Raw genomic sequence first — 19,739 nt, 5'->3', positions numbered from 1 at the left:
TCTGACCTCATCTTCAAAAGACAGCAATCCAGCTACAGATGACAAATGAGGGATTTGTGTAGCGATAGATTATAAGTCGATTTAGCGCATTATATTCTAATCTTAGTACATTCTTATACATTTTACTTGGTATATTCTTTTGTTGACTGCATGCATTGGTTATTTTCTCTTTTAGGTTCCCATCTGGTTCTATTTTGAGGTTTCACAAGCATGTTTGACATACACCTTAACGGGCAGAAATAAAAATAAACATAGAATTATGCTGATATGTCCACACTTAACCTAAAATCACCATCAAATTATCAAATTATGATTCAAATCTAAGTACTCTTCAGCCCTCGAGGATCAGAGTTCTCTTCAATTCATCATCAGTTTACAGGTGATGCCAGTATTTAAAAACATTGAAACTCTATTAAACTGACTTGACTGAATTTCTCTAAGACCCGGGTTTATGGTTAAGGAGATCACAGTTACACTACTACATGAAAAAAATAACCTGTATTCCTTTAAAGGCATGTAAGCACTGATCAATGGTTGTACAACTACTTTATATTTTCATTGACATTCAAAATAGATTTAAATTACTCAAAATTCAAATCATGTATAAAGTCTCACTTTCAACAAAATGACAGGTATATTATTGTACCAGCTACAATAAAGCTGTTCCCTACTAAATTAGGAAATACTCCTCAGAATTCACAAGTAGCCTAAATGAAAACAGCCTTTAAAAATAAAAATCTGAGCTCAAACAAGAAATCTAAGTTTCTTTTCCCACAACCTTTAAAACTGGGGACTTACTGTTCTGAAGAAAAGCTACCAGTTTTGGACTAAATTCTCAGAAACTCTGATTCACTGTAATGTCAGAAAGACAAGGAACAGACAGTATAAAGAGGTCTTACTTCCCCATTAGTTATTTTCAAAGGTTAATGTTAAGAGAGATGAGCACATCTCCTGTTCATCCAAAAGTCTCACTCCATTCATTAGGGGTTTTCTATCTAATGGCCTAGTATTTGTGATAAATTTCAGCTTCATTTCTTTACCATAATTATTATAAACTTTATTTGGATTTTATTAACAGTATACATTGCCATACATTTTAGTTTTTTAGTCATCTGTTAAGTTTTTCTATATTTTTTTTATTTTTAAAAAATAAAATAGACCATTATGGTCTCTTAACCTCCCTCTCAATAAATGAGGTTTTATTACACTAAAGATGAAGCATCTAAAGGAGCATTCTTTTGGAGAATATACTGTATACATTAATTTTAAGGGTTTGAGCATGTTCTTTCTTTTTTAAGCTTGCATATATGTATTAAATAAAGAGCGGTCTAATTTATATGCTATTTTAAACCATAAATATTAAATGTGTAGTTGAAATGAAGTACATTTGTATTAATTTCAATTGCTAATTTATATGCTATTTTAAAGCATAAATATTAAATGTGTAGTTGAAATGAAGTACATTTGTATTAATTTCAATTGCTCATCCAGGTTTCATTTCTTAACTAAAATGTCTTGTACATCTCAAAAAATAGAATTACATACCAATTCCATAACTGCATTTCTTTAAAGTTTGAGAACATTTTAAAAACTGTTCTTATCATCTGGAAAACATACTACATTATGATTTGATTATTTGATTGATGACAAATGGCAACACTAATATGTGAATTGCCAACATGAGGCAGCTGAATGAACAAAAAAAAAGCAAGGAGCAGATAAACCTGTTGCTTTTAAATTCTAAATTTGGAACCATTAATTCCTTTTCCCAAATTTACATAGTAAATCATGATCGATGGGACTAATGCACAGGAAAACATTTCAGATCTTAACACTGATTGCAAAAAAGTAAATTGATGAATCTGAGGATCTCATCCAGTTATTTCTTGAACAGCATGGCTGGGTATTTTGTTTCATATTCCCAGGTAAAAGTATTAAAAAGTGTCATGTTCAGCTTTAAATCTACAGAACTTCACCACAATTGCTACATGTATCCGCTTGTTTCATGACTCACCGTACATTTAGACTTTTAATGTACATTTTTCCAGCAGAAAAAATATTCTCGGTGTAGTACTTTATTATGTAGTTTTATTGTGGAGGGCTGTACAGTTCTTTATTTTCCATGCTCAGGGTTGCCAGGCAGTGAACATATACTTTACTGTACTTTCAGGGTGTTTCAAGTAATAAAATCAGTGAAGCTCAGTAGTGTTCCCATGGATGCAACATAATCCATTTTTGGTACCTTCCCACATATAAAGATCAAGTTTTTCTCCCCTTAAATGTATCAAGATATCAAGAAAGTTCTACATTCCAAATGTTTCCATTTTTTTCTTCTCAAACAGACAACCCTGACCAATCCCAACAACAGAACCAGTAATTTATGGATTTTAGGAATTTGGATTAAATGTCAAACGTGGAATTATGGTCCCATTTAGCTAAGAGATAACACTTTGTTTCGAAAATGTAAAAAGATCATCAATAAGACTATGAATTGAATACTGCATTTAAGTAACTGATCTTAGTCGCATTTGTGCCACAAGCTGAAAACTTAAGGAGGCACAAAATAAAAAAAATACCCTTGAGCTCATATGCTTCTACTGTACTTGCACAACAGGAGTTTTTCAATTTCAGCAGAAACCATAGCATGTGGAAATCCATTTACAAATCACAATATGGCAGTAAAAGAAGAGCAGGTTTTTACAGGATGTAATATTTAGATTAGAGGGAATTTCAACAAATATCAAAACATCCGAAATGTTTTTTTTAATGATATATTACTTTATCCTTAGAATAGCTACTTGAAACTATAATTTGACACACAGGGAATTAAACAGAAAAAGCAGAAAAATTGCAAATTTAACTTTCTTACCAATATGAAATTGTGTGTGAGGGGAGCTAGTTATACCATCTAGTTACACACAAGGATATTTACTAGAGATTATATTCAGACATAGCACATTAAAATACAATATATATGTATATAATATATACAGTACAAGGTTGATTAAATGGTAAAAGATATCCCACACTCAGTTTAAGACATCACAGCTGTTCATTATTCAAATTACTGAAGTACTTAAATTTAAATAATAATGTAAAATACAATACTGTATAATATAAGGATATTCCACTTTGCAATACATTGTTGTTAACAGTCGACATAATAATTTGACTTGTTTTGACCACTTCATGTCTTGTATAGAGCTAGGAATCTTCTGGTAGCTACAGTATAGCAGTTCTTATTGATGTTCCACTCTCTTTATCTGTAGTTAACATTGGGTGATAGGTATGTTAGGTGGCTTGTTCCTGGCATGCTAGGTGCCATATTTTAAATAAAAATGCTTGTTATTCTGCAAAAATAACTGCAATATCTGTAGTCTTGAAAACACACTAACAATAAGGTGAGTGTAGTTTCCCTTTGCACCTGCAAAAAGGTGCAAGTTTCAGCAGGTGTACATATCATTTGAATCCTAGACAGATTTAACAGAGATACATATCCAGTTTTCAGAAAAGCATCAAATATGTTCACTACAAGTATGTGAGTATATATACAAAAAAGGCTTTTCAGGTAGGACTAAACCAAACATATAAAGTATCTTTTTATTTTGGAGCTTTAAAAACATTGCAATTCGTAATATAAAATTTAAAGATAATAACAATTGTAAAACCCAATTTCTTGCTTATTTTGTGCTTCAAGAACGTCTGAACAATCCTTGAATCTGGAAATCAACTACTTCCATATAGTCCCTTGTACCACCTATAAGAAGCTGAAAAAACTAGAAAAGAAGAATCTGTGGATATAAAAGCAGAAAATCCTGTTCCCTGAAAAAACACCCTCTCAAACACAAACACTAGCGTCAACCGATTTCCTTTTTCAAGTGCTTTCCTCTCAGAACGAGAGATGGCTGACTGCTCGGAGCCGCAGCTCCTCCAGGAATGTTGACGGCCTGAGCTCCAGCCGCCAAGGATACCAAACAAACACAAGGGGCCCGGTGTGGGAGAAGAGTGGTGCAACTGTGACGCAGGGTAGTAAATTAAGGCATTACATCACTCGCTGAACACACAGCTGCCAGACCACACAGGCCAGGCCAGCAACACACACTTGATGCACAACTCCTTCAGATTCTGATTCTGGTTCACCAAGAAAAGTGAGGATCACCTGTGCCTAGTGGTTCCTGTATGTCATTATGTAAGCTTTAGGAATTTTGAGTCACTTTAGGACATTTGTGGGTGGTTTAGTGAATATCATGGTGGCAAAATCTATTTTAAAACATACGTTTTCTGGTATGTTTCAGATGCGCTATGTCAAAATTGCAGTGTGGGGAAGGCTTTCTCATGGCAAGGGTGATAAATAAGTGATAATTCTGGAGCATTTCCGAATGCTGTGAACAGCATATTAAAAATTTACTGTATGTAACTAGTGTTGCTTTCAATTTTTTTTTAGATTTCAGCTCAATGGATATACCAAGGTTTCAACAATTACAATACCATTGTTGGTAAAAGTTCTTAGAGGTTTTTAAATTAACACTTTCTGCTTCTGAGGCTTTCCTTATGCTGCAATGGGCAACTCATCCTGGTTACCAGAAAAATGCAATCTGGAGAAGGTAAGCGGATAACAAAGGCCTAGACACAACACTGTTAATAGTTTTTTCTAACTCTGTTCTTTCAGTTTACACTCCAGTGTGCATAAGTGGTTGTAGGAACTGGTCAGCTGGAGAAAATCATCATAGCAGGACATAAGACAAATGTCCTTAATGAAAGCCAAAAATGATAGGGCTTTAGAGGCTGGAAGAAAAGTCTTCCACTAGATTGCAGCCTGAAATATGCACAAAAACCTCAAAGCTCAGAGCTTCATTTGCAGTAAGGCCCTCATGTCTCGTCTAAGGACTGGGGACAAAGTAAAAGAATGTGACACTGCTGGGAACAAGTGGAGATACTGGGCAACATATCCCAAACTCTTATAGAGTCACTCTTACAGTGACAGAGTGCAGTATGCTGGAATGGAGCATACGGTGGCAAAATGCTGGAACAGACCCTAGCCTACTCTTAGAAGTCAAGATCACAAAGCAATTTGAGAGAAGTATATACTGTATGCCTGAAAGATCCCTCCCACACACCAAATGGAAACATTTAGAGAAGATGTTTGTTCTGCGTATGCATCTACAGAATAGTATGCTGTGGACTTGTAGTCTGTCAAGTAGTAGTCTGTAGTTCTATGCTTACCACTTAACCAATCTTTTGATTATTAATTTTGACAAATAATCCTGTCATTTTTTATTTATGTCATCTATGTTATCTTTTATATGTTGATAATTATTATATGTTGTCCTTAATGTGTGTTTTTATTGTAAACATCAGACAGTGTCTCAAGACACAGTCTTGGAAAAGACTAAGATGCCATTATTTCAATGGACATGAAGAACATGACTTTGAAACTATGACTTCACTATGAAAAAGTCAAAAATATGACTGCACCATGGAGAAAATAGATTTTTTCTTCCATCTATACTACACACTGTCACACCATAAAATATATTAACATCTTATGATAATAATTTAAGTTACTTGCCTTGCATGTTCCTGTGATGCCCAGGTCCAACGGGGAAACTGTCTTCTACAAAACAGAGAATGATTAAAACTGTATTTACGACACAGCAGCACATTCTTTTTAAAGTAAAAACAGATTGTTTTTGGGTGAAAGGTTTGCTGTAAATAGCCCAAACCTGAATACCCATGAGCAGGAATAGCACACCAAGTTAGGAATGGCTTTTAAAGAAGTCCAAAAGTAATGAACCATATTTACAGGCCCATCCAGTCTACTAGCAAAAAAGTAAGGCAGATGTCTGAGTTCACTGGTTTTTGGACCCTTCAAGACATACTGTAAGCCAATGGTGACAGTGACTGGAACTTGGTAAAAAATGGTGTGTCCTCAGAGAAACAATAAACAAGGAGGAGAAGCTTCATCATACTGTATGGATGAAAAGTTGGCCCCACTGGAGATTGCTAGCTTGTAATTGAGGAGCCTAATGGAAAGTAGATTAGGAGCTGCCATATGCAGCTGAATTAGATGAAGACATTCCAGGTTTGGAAAACAGGAGACATTGAATGGGCCTTTGTTTTAAATGGACCAGGGAATTAAGAGAGACATAACTGGAACATTTGCTGGGGAGTTAAGAGATGTCAATATCAAGATTTTGAACAAAGACCAAGTTATATGTATAGTGGCAAGTTATAGAAGAAAACAAATAATAAAATTCCACAAAACCTAGAATCATTGAGGGAACATATTCATGTGATAGTGGTATAAACAGTGGTAAGATCAGGGAAACATTTTAGGAAATATATACTCTGCCAAAAAGTATAAACAATGAGTGACTTGTAGTCCTTTGATCTTTTCAAGTACTGCAGCAAGGTCACCAAAAGGCAAGAGGAGGACAACGTCAAATCTGACCTAGAACTGCTAACTGCATTTGTTGCACTAAAATGTAAACATTACTAAGATAGTTTCCAGAGACGGCAAGACAGAGAGTACACTAATTTCTGTTACGAATGAAGTTCCTAATAATTCCTAATTTACAATTTTCAAAATGAAACAGAAAAAATAACAAAAAGTATTACCAGCTTGTGTGTGTGTGAGTGAGGAAGTCCTCTGTGTGGTGGGACCTATGGAAAGGGAAATGGAGAATTAACAGTTTTACGTGAGATTTACAGGCCCAAAGATATGAATGTGGGTCAGCTCTGTTGACACATTCAGAGCTCTGTTTTGTAAAGTCTTTCCAGGGACCTTGTTTTGTGTTCACTGTTTCTCCATCTTACACAGTGTGCACGGTAATCTTTTTGAGGCTATGTGAGGTCTAGGTTTGCTGAAAGAGACCTTTCGAGGGAGTGCAAGGAGATAATATTTCAGAGAAGAGCGTTGATTTTGTTGTGACTGAGGGAGGGATTCTCCTGGAAAGGGAACATAAAAAAGCCAATTCTGACATTTCAGGAGAGGATGTTCCTGATGACAGTTGTCAGCTGAGTGCTTTTCTTTTTTATCAATTTTTTTCTAAACTTGAAATATTATGATTTTTAAATTTGCCACACATATTTGACTTGTACGCTTGTCTCTTACAAGACTTGAACTTGAACCAGAATGTGCTTACCAGACATGAACAGTTTTTCCTTCCCTTAACACACAATGTTGAAAAAGTGAAACTACTGTACATTACATGGCTGGGATGCATGCCTGCACCTGCACTGGCAATAAAGTGTAAAAATATCCCAAAAGGAAACAGAAACAAATGTGCAGCTTACCCATGTTTACAGTCATCATCAGGAACTGGGCTCACTGAACTTCACTGCAGCACTGAACTTCCCCTTAGTCAGTAAAGCCTGCACCCTGGTAAATAAATTTGAACAATTCGAGTTAAGTGAAATTTTATAAGCAATTATAGTACAATTCTAGAGAGGATGATGTTTTCATTATTGTACTGAAATAAGAGAAAAGCTGTGCTCTGTACTATTCCACAATGTTAAACAACAAGTTTATAGTACAGGTCCTGAAAGACCAAACACCTGCTGGGTTTTATTCTATCTAAGCTTCCGTACATAACTGAAGTCTTAATTGAACAAAGAATTTACTAGTTTGGAAAATTTGCAGATTTGCAAGTTTTGTTTTTCTGCTCAGGGAGTTTATTTTATTAATGAACACCCAACAGCTAAAAGGATACCCCCAATTTAGAAGAGATGAAAACAAATCATGTTATTAAGTCACTTCAGTTTTCAATTGTATAACAGAGTTTGGCCAGAACAAAAATCAGCAGTTGTGTGGTCCTCAAGGAACATGATTGGGAACTGTTATAATTTGTTCCATTATTAATGCATCAACTATACCAAAGGAAGAAAGAATACCAGAACAACAAAGTAGTACATCAAAGGCAATACAAACACGCCTATACAGTGCATGAATGAAGCAGCACATTTATTTTGAAAAGTTGGTTCAAATTCATATTCATTCAGAAATTAAAATAGATACAAATATACTATGTTTAATTTTTTTCTCATTTTGTTCTTCATTTGACAAACTGAAATCGTAACTCATAAGATCTCCCCAAACTATGCATAGAATATTTCTCTCTGAAAATATTTAAGGAGCATATTTAGAATATAAGTTTGTTCAATAGTTCCATAAGCCTTTAGATTTCATTTTTGACAGTCCAGATAAATATTATAGCTTTCTGGGAGAGAATACTCTTTCTAAGATGGAATAGCAACACATTCAATGCCAGAATGGTTCTGATACTTTTCAACCCTGAATTATATGTTATAATAGGGCAGTATTCAGAAGGTGAAAGGACTTGAACTTCAAATATTCTAAAAATATACTGTATCTAGGCTTATATCATAGTCAAATAAAGGGGCTGTCACAATTAGAGATCAGGGAATTTCTCTTAGAGTGAGGCAACCCATACAAAAGGTGCAACAGAAAAATGTATTGGATTATGTCAAGTCAGTGTCCAAGTCCAGACCATTCTCAAAACTGAGCTGAAGGTCAGACTTCTTTGTTGATTTCCTGATTTTAACGATATGGATGAAGTAATTGCTGAGGGGAAATTCCATTGCCCCACACCAAGTTGATGCTGTTTATGCCTCCTCACATACCCCCTCACTAAACTTACACCTACAAAGGCAGAAATACTGAGCTTACTATTGGCTAGGCAAGATCATGTGCCCTCCAGATTTGTTCATGCTCCCCTTGAAACAGGAACAAAAAACATCATATAAAAGAATGTGTTATGGAACTGATGATGTGGCTTGCTTAAAGCAATTCTAAAAATGTTATACTGTAATTGTAATAGTGCTGCTCAGAGAAAAGTCATATCTATCATGATCTGTTGAATTCAAGAAACCACAAGAGTCATGGTTATTCATAACTGAAAGTATTTTACTTTTTAAGGTCTCAGAATTCCTCTTAAAATCTACAATATCGTTCTGCTCTTTGTAGTCTAAAGTGCAACGGGAGCCTCTTCAATAATATAGAGGCCTCTGAAGGCTTCCTGTTTCCCTGAGGTTTAAAGGGAGGTAATGCAAGGAAAACCTTCAGCAGCACAATGCATCATCATGGTTAAGATAAGACAGCTCTCCAAAGACTGTATGTGAATAATTGTGACCCTCAAGTTTTCTTGACTTAAATTTTTAATGTCAAATATGTCTTTGCTCTGTGCAATGCTATTAATATTACAGCACAATAGTTCTGGAGTTTTTTTCAGCAGGAAATATTATTTATATATATATAATATATAAACTAAATGAGGTTTTTCACTCCTGTTTACTCAGCAGCATGAATAAATCCAGAGGGCACTGTATAACTGAATGACTACATATCGACTAACTGAGATCATCTGAACAGCTTTACATTTAAACTTTATACTTTTGATTAATTAAGGAGTTATGGAGGCTAAGAACATGTTGCACTGCAAGTTATAGTGGTAGATTACAGATTTTGCACCCTTTGTTTACTTTGCAACAAGATCAATCCATATAAATATTCATTCCTTCACTTCCATCGACCCCTAACAACACAACAATCCACAAGCATTAAAAATACTAAAATAACTGAGCTGTTAATCAAACCCAATAATAACCACATTTCTCAGTCAACTGTGTATTTATAACTAATTTTCATCAGGGATAACACCGCCACTTGGTTCATTTGGCTTCACAAGTCCTAAATTGTATTCATTCCGGACATCAGTTCCTCAGGATAAAAATATAAATACTATACAGTATGTAAGCCCCTTCTCCTTTGAATTTGTACCTCTCCCCTACCCCATCTCCCCATTTGCAGCTGCCCCAGGGTTAACCCTTTATTCTTCATGTTAACTCCTAGAGGTTTGTCCTCAGCCAAGCGGGTTAAGGCAAATTTAGTATGATTAAAAAACAATAAACACTTTTTAAATACGCTTTATTCTTGGATGCCGTTTTACCTCATGAACTGTATTTAAAAAGAAAGTCATCCTTAGTTTGTATGCTATGGGTGCATGCACAGGAGGATGGGAATTAGCTGCTGCATGTTGTTCATACACTTTTAGAAATGCAGATCGCACTTACAGTAAATCCCCCTTAAACTGTATATTGTTTTCTCATTGGCTGTGGAAGTTGTTTTTATTATATACTTCTACTTCTGCTATTGATTCTATGACTGTGGAATTAATAGAACAGGAAAAACTTCTAAATTAGAATGTATAACTATAACACAGAAATGAGTAGCAATGCAAACGCTGAACAAACAATAGAAACACTGGAACCCTGGAAAAAAACCTTGTGGTTGCCGATAGGAACTTCAAACTCTCTTAGTATTTCCTCTCCGCATCAAAGCATGTCTGTTAGCTTTGTTTAAAAAAAAAACATGGGTTTCAAAAGCAAAGATTCTCCCAAGCCTTATCCCTCTTTTCATATGGTGTACAATGTGCTGCGTCTGTAGGTTTCTCCAAAACAGTCAATAGGAAAAAATGTCCTCTCTCAACATGCTGCCACAAAGGGTTGCTGTAAATTTCCGGAGTGTGAGCCAAGGGCCTCACCACTCGCAACAACAAATGTTAAAATAACAGAACTCTGAGAATGAGACAAGACTCCACTTCCTACAGCACAGATAATGCTCGGCACTCTCGCCTTCTCCCAGCAAAAGACCTTCACATCCCTAAAAAAAAATACTGAGCTGTATTGAATACAAACAGGTTGCAAATAGCTTGCAAAAATGAATGGCTTTAAATGGGATAGCATACAAGTGCCAATCACAACCATGGCATTTACATTCATCCCCAAAACCACAAGATAAGGAAGGCCTGTTTTTAACAGTACAAATTTAGCAAAAGACTTTAAGTAACAGTACCGTCTCATTGTACACATTAGGCAAAGCATAAATGTGTGATTTTTGTTCTTGGTATGTAACAGCCAAATGCACATTAACGAATACAGTTTGGTTGATTTTGCCACCAAGATGAGTGATCACAAAATGAGACCGAAAGATACAGATTTTCTTCTCATTTAAATGTCATACTTTCCACAGCTGCATTTAATGTCCCTTTAAAAAAAAAAAACATTGAAAATCTCATTTGTTAACTACTGTGGCCAAATGAAAGCAACACTGCCAAAAACATTTTTTTCTTTGGGTTCCAATTTCACTCTATTTTATTACATTTCAGAAAACCAACTCACAACAACCAAATGTAACCAGCTAAATCTCAGCCCTGTTATCAGATGTGATAGGCTGCCAAGAGTGGAGGCTGCCAGCATCATATACACTTCTGTAACAAAGATTTGTTCACTGTGCCACAGGACGCCAGGCATAAATCATGTCCGTGGATAGTGACTGTTTAAAAAATCTGGCAATAAGAAGTGGAGTTATTTTTGAAGAAAGGCAAATCACAAGTACTTATACAGTCCAATGCAGCCATTAATGATACAATTTCTCCATTAATTACCAAGTAATTGGTCGGTAAGTGACCATTACCAAGTGGCATTAGGTTATCTTCATGTACTGTGGGTTATAAGACAATTATACATAAATTTACACTCCCGATATGTTACAAAAAATCTTTAATGGATTACAGTTAAAGATGAGAAACAGTTTAATCTACCTACCCACACTTTCTAACAAAAACCCTCAGTACAGGACAAAAAGACTCTAGAAGGCGGCAGAGAACTCAAAAGATGATGGAAACTCTTGGAAAATTTTGCTTTTTCCATCCTGGCAGTATTATGAGCCAAGAAAGGTTGCCTGTTAATTATTTGGCATATTTAATAAATGCTTGAGAAAGATTAATACCAAATGTTTTCGTTATCTCTGAGCATTGGGGTATACAAGTTTTGGTTCCGTGATGCTCTGATGAGGAGATTTCTTTACTCTAGTGCTCTTTGGGGAGTGATATCTCCACAACACAGCACAACTTTGAAAATATATTTACTCCATCTAGCCTTATTATTTTCTGCTGTGCAACAAAAAGAAAATAACATCTACAAGAACCCAAAACTCCATAACTAAGAACAAAATTAACAGCACGTTCATTGAACAGATTTGCTTCTCTAAGAAACTGAAAAGATGGCTAAACTGGAAGCTGTAAGGGACTTCAGAAAGCCATTGGCCATCTCGTATATATAATGTATGGTGTCAGTACTTCAGAGACAGCTTGGGCTCCTCTTTCACTTCCTCTCTAACCTCCATGGTGAAAGGAGCATCACCAAGAGTGGATACCATCATATAAAGGCCAGACATTCAGCTCTTCGGGACTTCTCCTCGAAGGACTGAAAATTGTCAGGTATTTCAGAGTTGAAGAGACCGCTTATAATTAAAGAAAAATAACTTTATTCTTAAAGTTGTGGACATATTTCCTTTTTTCTATTCACCTGGCAAGAGAACCCTCTCTGTTGGATTGAGACCCATTATTTGGTCTAGGTTTCATCTAGCTTAGCAAGTTGTTGTTTTGAATATGAATTTGAATTTTATACGAATGGCTTTATGTTTCTCTTACTTACAGTTGGGCACTCATTAATAGGGCCTAGTGATTTTCTTAGCTAATTTCCTAATTAGCATCTATTTCAGTTCTCCAGCATGTAGACATCAATATAATCTTGTTAAAGCAATCATACCATTCCAGAAATCACCTGAATTAGTCAACTACAACATCCACATATAATGGCATGCACAGTTCATCAACAGTGTTGTTTATAGCTACTGACATGGCATCATGCAATTTATTCAAAACTACTATGGACGATGGTTAAATAAATTAAAACGGTCACCAGGAACATGTATTAGTGTCAACAGAATAGTTTACTTTGATGGCTAGATGAAATGTACAGAAATTAGAAAATGAGTTGGGTAACAGGCTGAAGAAACCTACAGTGTTCCTGTACTGGAGCAGGAAGTAAAAACTATTTTTTTGCTTTACATTTTTGTTACGCAAGATGCATTTGAATGACAAGTACAACATATTACACACAGTATTCATTCACAATAGAACAAAACACACTTTGTATTCAACCCATCAATCAAGTAAATTATGTAAACTGTAAATTCAGTATGAAGTTATCGATCCCTTTGAAACAATAACTACACGGAGTTTTTGTGTTTTTCTATCTTTCCGTCTTCAGCAAAATAATCCAAGCTTAACACGTTTTTCTCATGATATCTCTTTGGTTCCATTGGTCATGTTTTAGGTTATTGTGCAGCATGGTGAAGCACCACCCATTATGTATAGAAGTTCTGTTTTCTACACAGGTAGAGAAAACATTTCAGTAAACTTCAGAATTCATGATGCCATCATCAGTTACACCATCAATAATTCAGCAGCTGAGCAAGCCAGTTGCAGTGGGACAATCAGGTGTGAGTTTGGGTGGCCCTGCCCTATTTAAAAAACATAAACCTGAGTCTTCACTACCAAAGTCTGGTCTTCACCACACAGGTTTGTGAACGCATGCCATGCCTTGATCAAAGGAAATTTCTGAGAACCTCAGAAAAAGTGTTGTCATCAGGCTGGAAAAGGTTACAAAGCAATTTTTAAAGACTTTGGGCTTCACCAATCCACTGTCAGGCAGATAGTGTACAAATGGAGAAAATCCAACACCATTGTTACTCTCCACGGGAGTGGTCATCAAACAAAAATCACTCCAAGAGCAAGGCGTGTAATATACCGGGAAAATACAAAGTACTCCAGGGTAACGTCTAAGGATCTCCAGGCCTCTCTTGCATTGGCTAATGTCAGTGTTCATGAATCCACCATCAGGCAAACACAAGAATAGTGTGCATAGGAGGACAGCAAGGAGGAAGCCACTACTCTCCAAGAAGAACATTGCTGCCCGTTTAAAGTTTGCTAAAGACCACCTGGATGAGCCAGAAGACTACTAGAAGAATGTTCTGTGGTTGGAAGAGTTGAAAATAGAACTTTTTGGTTTAAATGAGAAACATTATGTTTGGCGAAAACCAAACACTGCATTCCAACATAAGATCCCCGTCCCGACCATGAAACACGGTGGTGGCAGTATCATGGTTTGTGGCTGTTTTGCCGAGTCAAAGTCCAGACCTTAATCCAATAGAATTGTTGTGGCAGGACCTGAAGCGGGGAGTTCATGCAAGAAAGCCCCCCCAACATCACTGACTTGAAGCAGTTCTGTAAGGTGGAATGGGTTACAATTCCTCAAAGCTGATGTGCGGGACTGATCAACAGTTACCATAAATGTCTGGTTGAAGCCATTGCTGCTCAAGGGGGTCACACCAGTTACTAAAAGAATAGGTTTGCATACTTTTTCCAACAAAGACATTTAATGTTGGCTCATTTTGATAAATAAATCAGGAAAGTATATCCTTTTGCGTGTTATTTGTTTTATTGGATTCTCTTTTTCTATTTTTATGACTTCGATGAAGATCTGATCACATTTTAGGTCAAATTTATGCAGAAATTTAGAAAATTCTAAAGGCTTCACAAACTTCCTAGCACCACTGTAGTTTCCATTTGTGTCCTCTGGTTTGCGTTTTACTGTTGATTCTGAAAAAATGTGAGCTAAAAATGTCAAAGGATTCTGAATCCTTGAAACAAGTCTCCACGCACTTTTCTCTATTCAACAATGAAAACATTCACTTCTACAACTCTGTCAGTTAAGGATATTCCTTTAAGCCTAAGATAGTACCAGACCACTTTTCTCTAGACTGATTCCAGAAATCTGTTCCTGTATCAAGATGAACATAATTGTAACACATATTCTAAAGAAAGCTGTACCAGTGCATTGCAGAATTTTAACTTCCATCTTCTTTATCCGTCACTTATACAATTAAGGGTCACAGGTGAGCTGGAGTCTATCCTGGCACGCAACAGATGCAAGGCAAGAAACACTGAATGTGACGCTAACCACTGTGCCACTATACTGCCCAACATTTTATTCTTAAGTATTAACTATATCCTGTTCACTTGCTTCACCACATCACCTACAGTAGATGATAAGCACGATGTATCAACAGAAGGATCTAAGTATTTTTCATAGGTGGATCCTCAAGATTAGTTTTCACCATCTGATAAGTTTTATGATTTTGCTGCTTACATGTAGGCTAGCACTCTAAACATGTCTATCATAAAATATCATCCAGATGTTCACAGTCCTTTATTCTATTTTTTTTTAATTTCCTTTGCTGCTTCTAGTGTTTATTGATCCTCTTATTTTGTCAAGTACAAGTGTTCCTAATGCAGACCCCTGTGGTACACCACAGTTGAAGTATCCATTCCCTGTGAATGTACATTCTCCCTGTACCCTCCATTTCCTACCCCTCAATGTTGCACTTTTTGATACAATGTGTACATCCATTTTCAGTTTTACTTCATATGTTTCTATAATTATGTAAGTATAATGATCTGCATTAATAAACTTATAAATCATAATTCTAAGTTTATAACTAATCACAGTTCCAGTGATGATTACTTAATGATTTTTAAACTAAGAGTCCCTACAGAAACACATGGAGAAGAATGAGATTAAGGACAGACATAACACAGACACGTGTTATGTGTTATGTAAAATGCTGAGATGAGGCACTGAAACTCAGTATAAACATTTTGCAAAGAATAGTCTAGGCATTTTGCAGTTAGTTTTTTAATCTTGTAAATAAATACACATTTGTCTTTTAAGTGATGCTGTTCATACCCTCTGAAACCATGTTGTGCAAAAAGAAACCAATTGACAACATTTGACATTGCTTGACCAAAGGAGCATTTTCATTTTAATGTTTTTAAAATATGCTTGCCAGACAAACTGGTATCAGGACTGACTTTCTCACTTAAAAACTGACCTTTTGACACACACCTAATTCTGTTTTGAATATTTGTATTATAATAAAAATAAGAACTCAATAATAAAGTTATTACTGAACAATACACTTCAATTTGCTTTATGTAGATAGTATCATACAAAGTTCTAGTTCCCTGTGTAGAATGTGGAGCTATGAGGTCATTTATATAAGCTTTTGGGAATGCCTAGAGATGGTTACATTCTGGAAGCAGGTTTAATTTTGTTTGTCAATTATTCTAAAATCACAATTCAATTTTTGCATCTTATTACTAATGTTCACAAAAACAGAATCAGCCAGCTATCATCAGTGGGTCTATAACTAGCATTAATTAAATTAAATGTTATTTTGTTGAGCGTGTATTCTTATTATATTTTTATACTAGAAATTCATGATGTGATACTATTTACCACAACAATGCATACTATGAATTCTTATTTGTCACTAAAATCAGTTTTAAACAGATTATCGTTTAACCAATGCAGACACTGTATTTCTGCACTCCAGTCATGGTACAAACAGAGGGACATATGAACCATCTGTCAAAAACACTTCCTACAGTGTGGCCATGCGTTATTTTTTTAAATAGATCAGTGGAGCTGCTTGCACAGTTATTATTGGCAAACACACACTGAGACAGCTGTGGGTCTTCTGCACTTGGTTCTGGGTAGAACAACTCATATCACATTACATTCGGTTGCTTGCAGTTCTGCATTTCCTGGAAAAAAACATGCAAGGTAAAGAATATTTTGTTATTATAAGGTAGGTAATAGTGGGAAATTTTGCAAACTAAATTATCAGAGACCACCTCCCTTTCATCATTCGATGCAACGGTGTGCATTCATCCACGTCCTCTGCAAAACAGAAAGCCAGCCATCCAAAAAGAACTGCTCGTGATCTCACAGTAACAACTACTTGTTTTCCCCTTGAAGGCAATTCTAAATCCTAAACTGAAAAAAAGAGCATCAGAGCAGCCTTTGACTTTACTCACTGGCAGTTGTTGTTGTTTTTTTTTCCTCATAATAATGTTGAGTGGCATAAAAAAGATGACATGGTAGTATCACTGAAATTAGATCCTGGGTTCGGTTAGAAAGCAAGGCACCTCATGTGTGAAGTTTGCACCTTCTCCCTGTGTCAGTGTGCTCCCACTGTCCCTTTAAGCTCGCTGAGAAGGGCAGTGTGGGCATACAGTCCCACCTACAGTAGTCCCCCATGTGTCCAGGTTGCCTCAACCCTGACCGGGAATCAGAGCAGCTTTCTGCCAGTGAACAAAGAGAACAAAGAGATCACCTGTAGAGATTAAAGTTACCTAAGGCAAATTCCATCAACCTGCCCACGGGCTGATTTCATAAAGAAAGGTTGATCATCCACAATATCATCGAAATGACCAATGTTGCCATATGGCCATGTTTTCTCACAGCTGAACTTCAGAAATGTCTGTTAGAACACAATGTCAGAATAAAAACTGCAGCAGTAATATCTAATTTGGTTTGCAAACAAATCTGACTGCCAACAGCACAGCACTGAAACACAAAGTTGTGATGAAGAATGACCCACTAAAAGGCAACATGGAAATGCTAAAATACAAAGATCCCGGCAGAGATCCTTGTGGAACACCCTGTGTCAATGGGATAATGTCATATTTCAAACATCAAGTAACACCGGCTAGCCAAATACGAACCAAATAGCAAAATCAATGCAGGAAGAGCATATTGTTGAATCCTAGATAATTTTTCATGCAATCCAGTAGGATGTAGGATTGGTAGTAACAAAAGCTGTACCTAAATCCACATTAAGACTGCCATCATTTGGCAATGCTATTGATGTCTGAGTACTAGCTAGTTTCATTTTATCTGTGATCTCAGAGCTACACTGAATTAGAGAAAAAAAAACTACCATCAGTTTTCCACTGTCTAAGAATTCTCTACACAAACTTTCAGGCTGTTTGGGGATAATTTTATAACAATATTATAAGGAGTGCATTATGTATTCTAATTTGTAAAAGACCAGTTTTATTGCATTTCTACACTCATAATACTAACAAACACAATGTTCAAATACATACTAAAGATGGAAAGTAGTGGTGAGTCACTAAGGACAGAAGTTCCTATGTGTTTTTTAAGCCGATATCCTTCCCATTCTCACTATAAACCAGCAGAAAACAGTGCATTTATCTCTAGAAACCTTAAGATCTCTTCAGTGACAACTTACATGGCATCTGTGTTCATGTTTTTAAACAAATTCTACTTTAAATGGCAGAGGAAAAAAAACACTTTTATTCAACAAACCCACATCTAAAATCCAAAATGACATTAGTGCCTTCAAAAATCAATCTAACATTCTACAAATCTTCAAGGATTAAGGTAACATAGTCTAATAGTATAAAAGTAAAAGAGCTTTCAGGGAGTTCTGTACGGAAAAGATAAAGAGAGAAATGTCACTACAGAGCAGAACAACTTTTTCTTTCCTATTAACTTCAGGAAAGAAGTTCTGTTAATGTAAAATCTACATTTCCATGAAACACCAGTAAAATGATTTATCATACATTAGAGGCCTGAGTTTTTTTTGTTCTACTTAAATTGACAAGACTAGACAATTTCACATCTCTAGCCTACAACTTAGGGTGTCAGACAGATAAATGCATCTCCCATTTACTCTAAAAAAAATAATGCATTAGGCAAAAAATGAGGCCTATCGATGACTCTCAATTTGTTTTCTAAAAAAATCAGACCGGAATAGCATCCATAATAATTTTATTAAACCATGTGAAAAAAGACTGGCTGGAGCAGCCCTATTTGAATCGCACATGCCTCATTCTTAAGTAAAAAACATTTTTCTTAGGGTTTTTACGTTGTTTTAAATTTCATGTTTTTCCATCCATTGTTGTAGGTTCTCACTACTATGGCTCCAAAACAGTACCGAGTTACAGTAGTTTTAACGGGTAATGAAATCAAAAACATGTTTCCAAGGCTGGATACCGTATCTTTAAAACTTAAAACATACTAGTGCTTTCCTCCCCTTGTTTCGCTTGCAAATGTTTCTAACAATCATGTAAACAATTACATCAAAGTGCAGAGATCCTTAAAATTATATTTAGTGCGAAACAATACCCTAAAAGAAATGTTGACAAGTTGACAACTGGCTCAGTTCACTCAAGCACAATATGGGATTAAAATGTCAAATCACGAATTATAAAAAAAAAGGTATATGGATTCTTATAAGTAAACAGATTAACATTATGCCTTAAACTGTACTCATTATTCAGTCCACAAATTACAATTCAATTAGCTCCTGTGCCGCCCAGATAAAACAGCAAAAACAATAAGACACATATTACACATACACAGTATATATGACTGAATCAATGCAACATTCAAGATCTACATTATTGAAGAACCTAATGCCCTGTAAATAGGTGCTATTTCGGAAGTGAACAGCTCTATATTCCAGGCTTAGATCTGTGTCCCCATAGGGAGAAGCTGACAGGATGGAAGGGGTCTGTGGACACTTTCTTAGCTTTCCGTTTGATGTGGCTGGCATAGACGCAACAATTGGAGGATCACATTCAATGTTTTTATAATTAATAATAAATACTTACTAACACTTTTATAGCACTTTTCTGGACACTCCACTCAACGCGCTTTACAGGTAATGGAGACTCTCCACCTCCACCTGGATCCATTCTTGGATGCTCTATGATACTTTCAAGCTGTTTCTTCTCTTGGGCAGCTGCATTGCTATACCACACTGTTATTGGTGACCATGCTCTCAATCCCAATTCTATTAAAGTGTGGCATTGCTTCCAGATTAACTCCAAACTTTCACAACTGTAAAAGGGAGTACCACTTCTGAGGGACTTTCACCATGATGAGGCTGGTGTTATCTTCCCACTTCAGTTAGTAGCAGATGGTTGTACCAAGAAACT

The 19,739-nt window shown here is 35.9% G+C and overlaps 1 protein-coding gene across 5 annotated transcripts in view; it reads right to left on the bottom strand.

Annotated features, from left to right (window-relative positions):
• The window catches only part of map3k22 (mitogen-activated protein kinase kinase kinase 22), a 71,975-nt gene that overhangs the window by 38,557 nt on the left and 13,679 nt on the right, over positions 1–19,739 (bottom strand). For 3 of the 5 annotated variants that reach the window (XM_088642978.1, XM_088642982.1, XM_088642979.1), the window contains exons 2-4: positions 7,297–7,381; positions 6,619–6,663; positions 5,570–5,614 (exon numbers count right to left, since the gene is read on the bottom strand). In XM_088642978.1, the coding sequence (XP_088499104.1) occupies positions 5,570–5,614; positions 6,619–6,663; positions 7,297–7,315 (109 nt within the window). In that variant the 5' untranslated portion in view covers positions 7,316–7,381. The remainder of the gene's footprint in view (positions 1–5,569; positions 5,615–6,618; positions 6,664–7,296; positions 7,382–19,739) is intronic. The other 2 variants (XM_088642980.1, XM_088642981.1) reach the window with 2 other exon arrangements.

The sequence above is a fragment of the Lepisosteus platostomus genome, chromosome 8, assembly GCF_059453375.1.
Source record: "Lepisosteus platostomus isolate fLepPlt1 chromosome 8, fLepPlt1.hap1, whole genome shotgun sequence".
In the NCBI taxonomy this organism is placed as follows: domain Eukaryota; kingdom Metazoa; phylum Chordata; class Actinopteri; order Semionotiformes; family Lepisosteidae; genus Lepisosteus; species Lepisosteus platostomus.
Note: the sequence above shows the minus strand (reverse complement) of the source record. Positions and strands in the feature narration are given on the sequence as shown.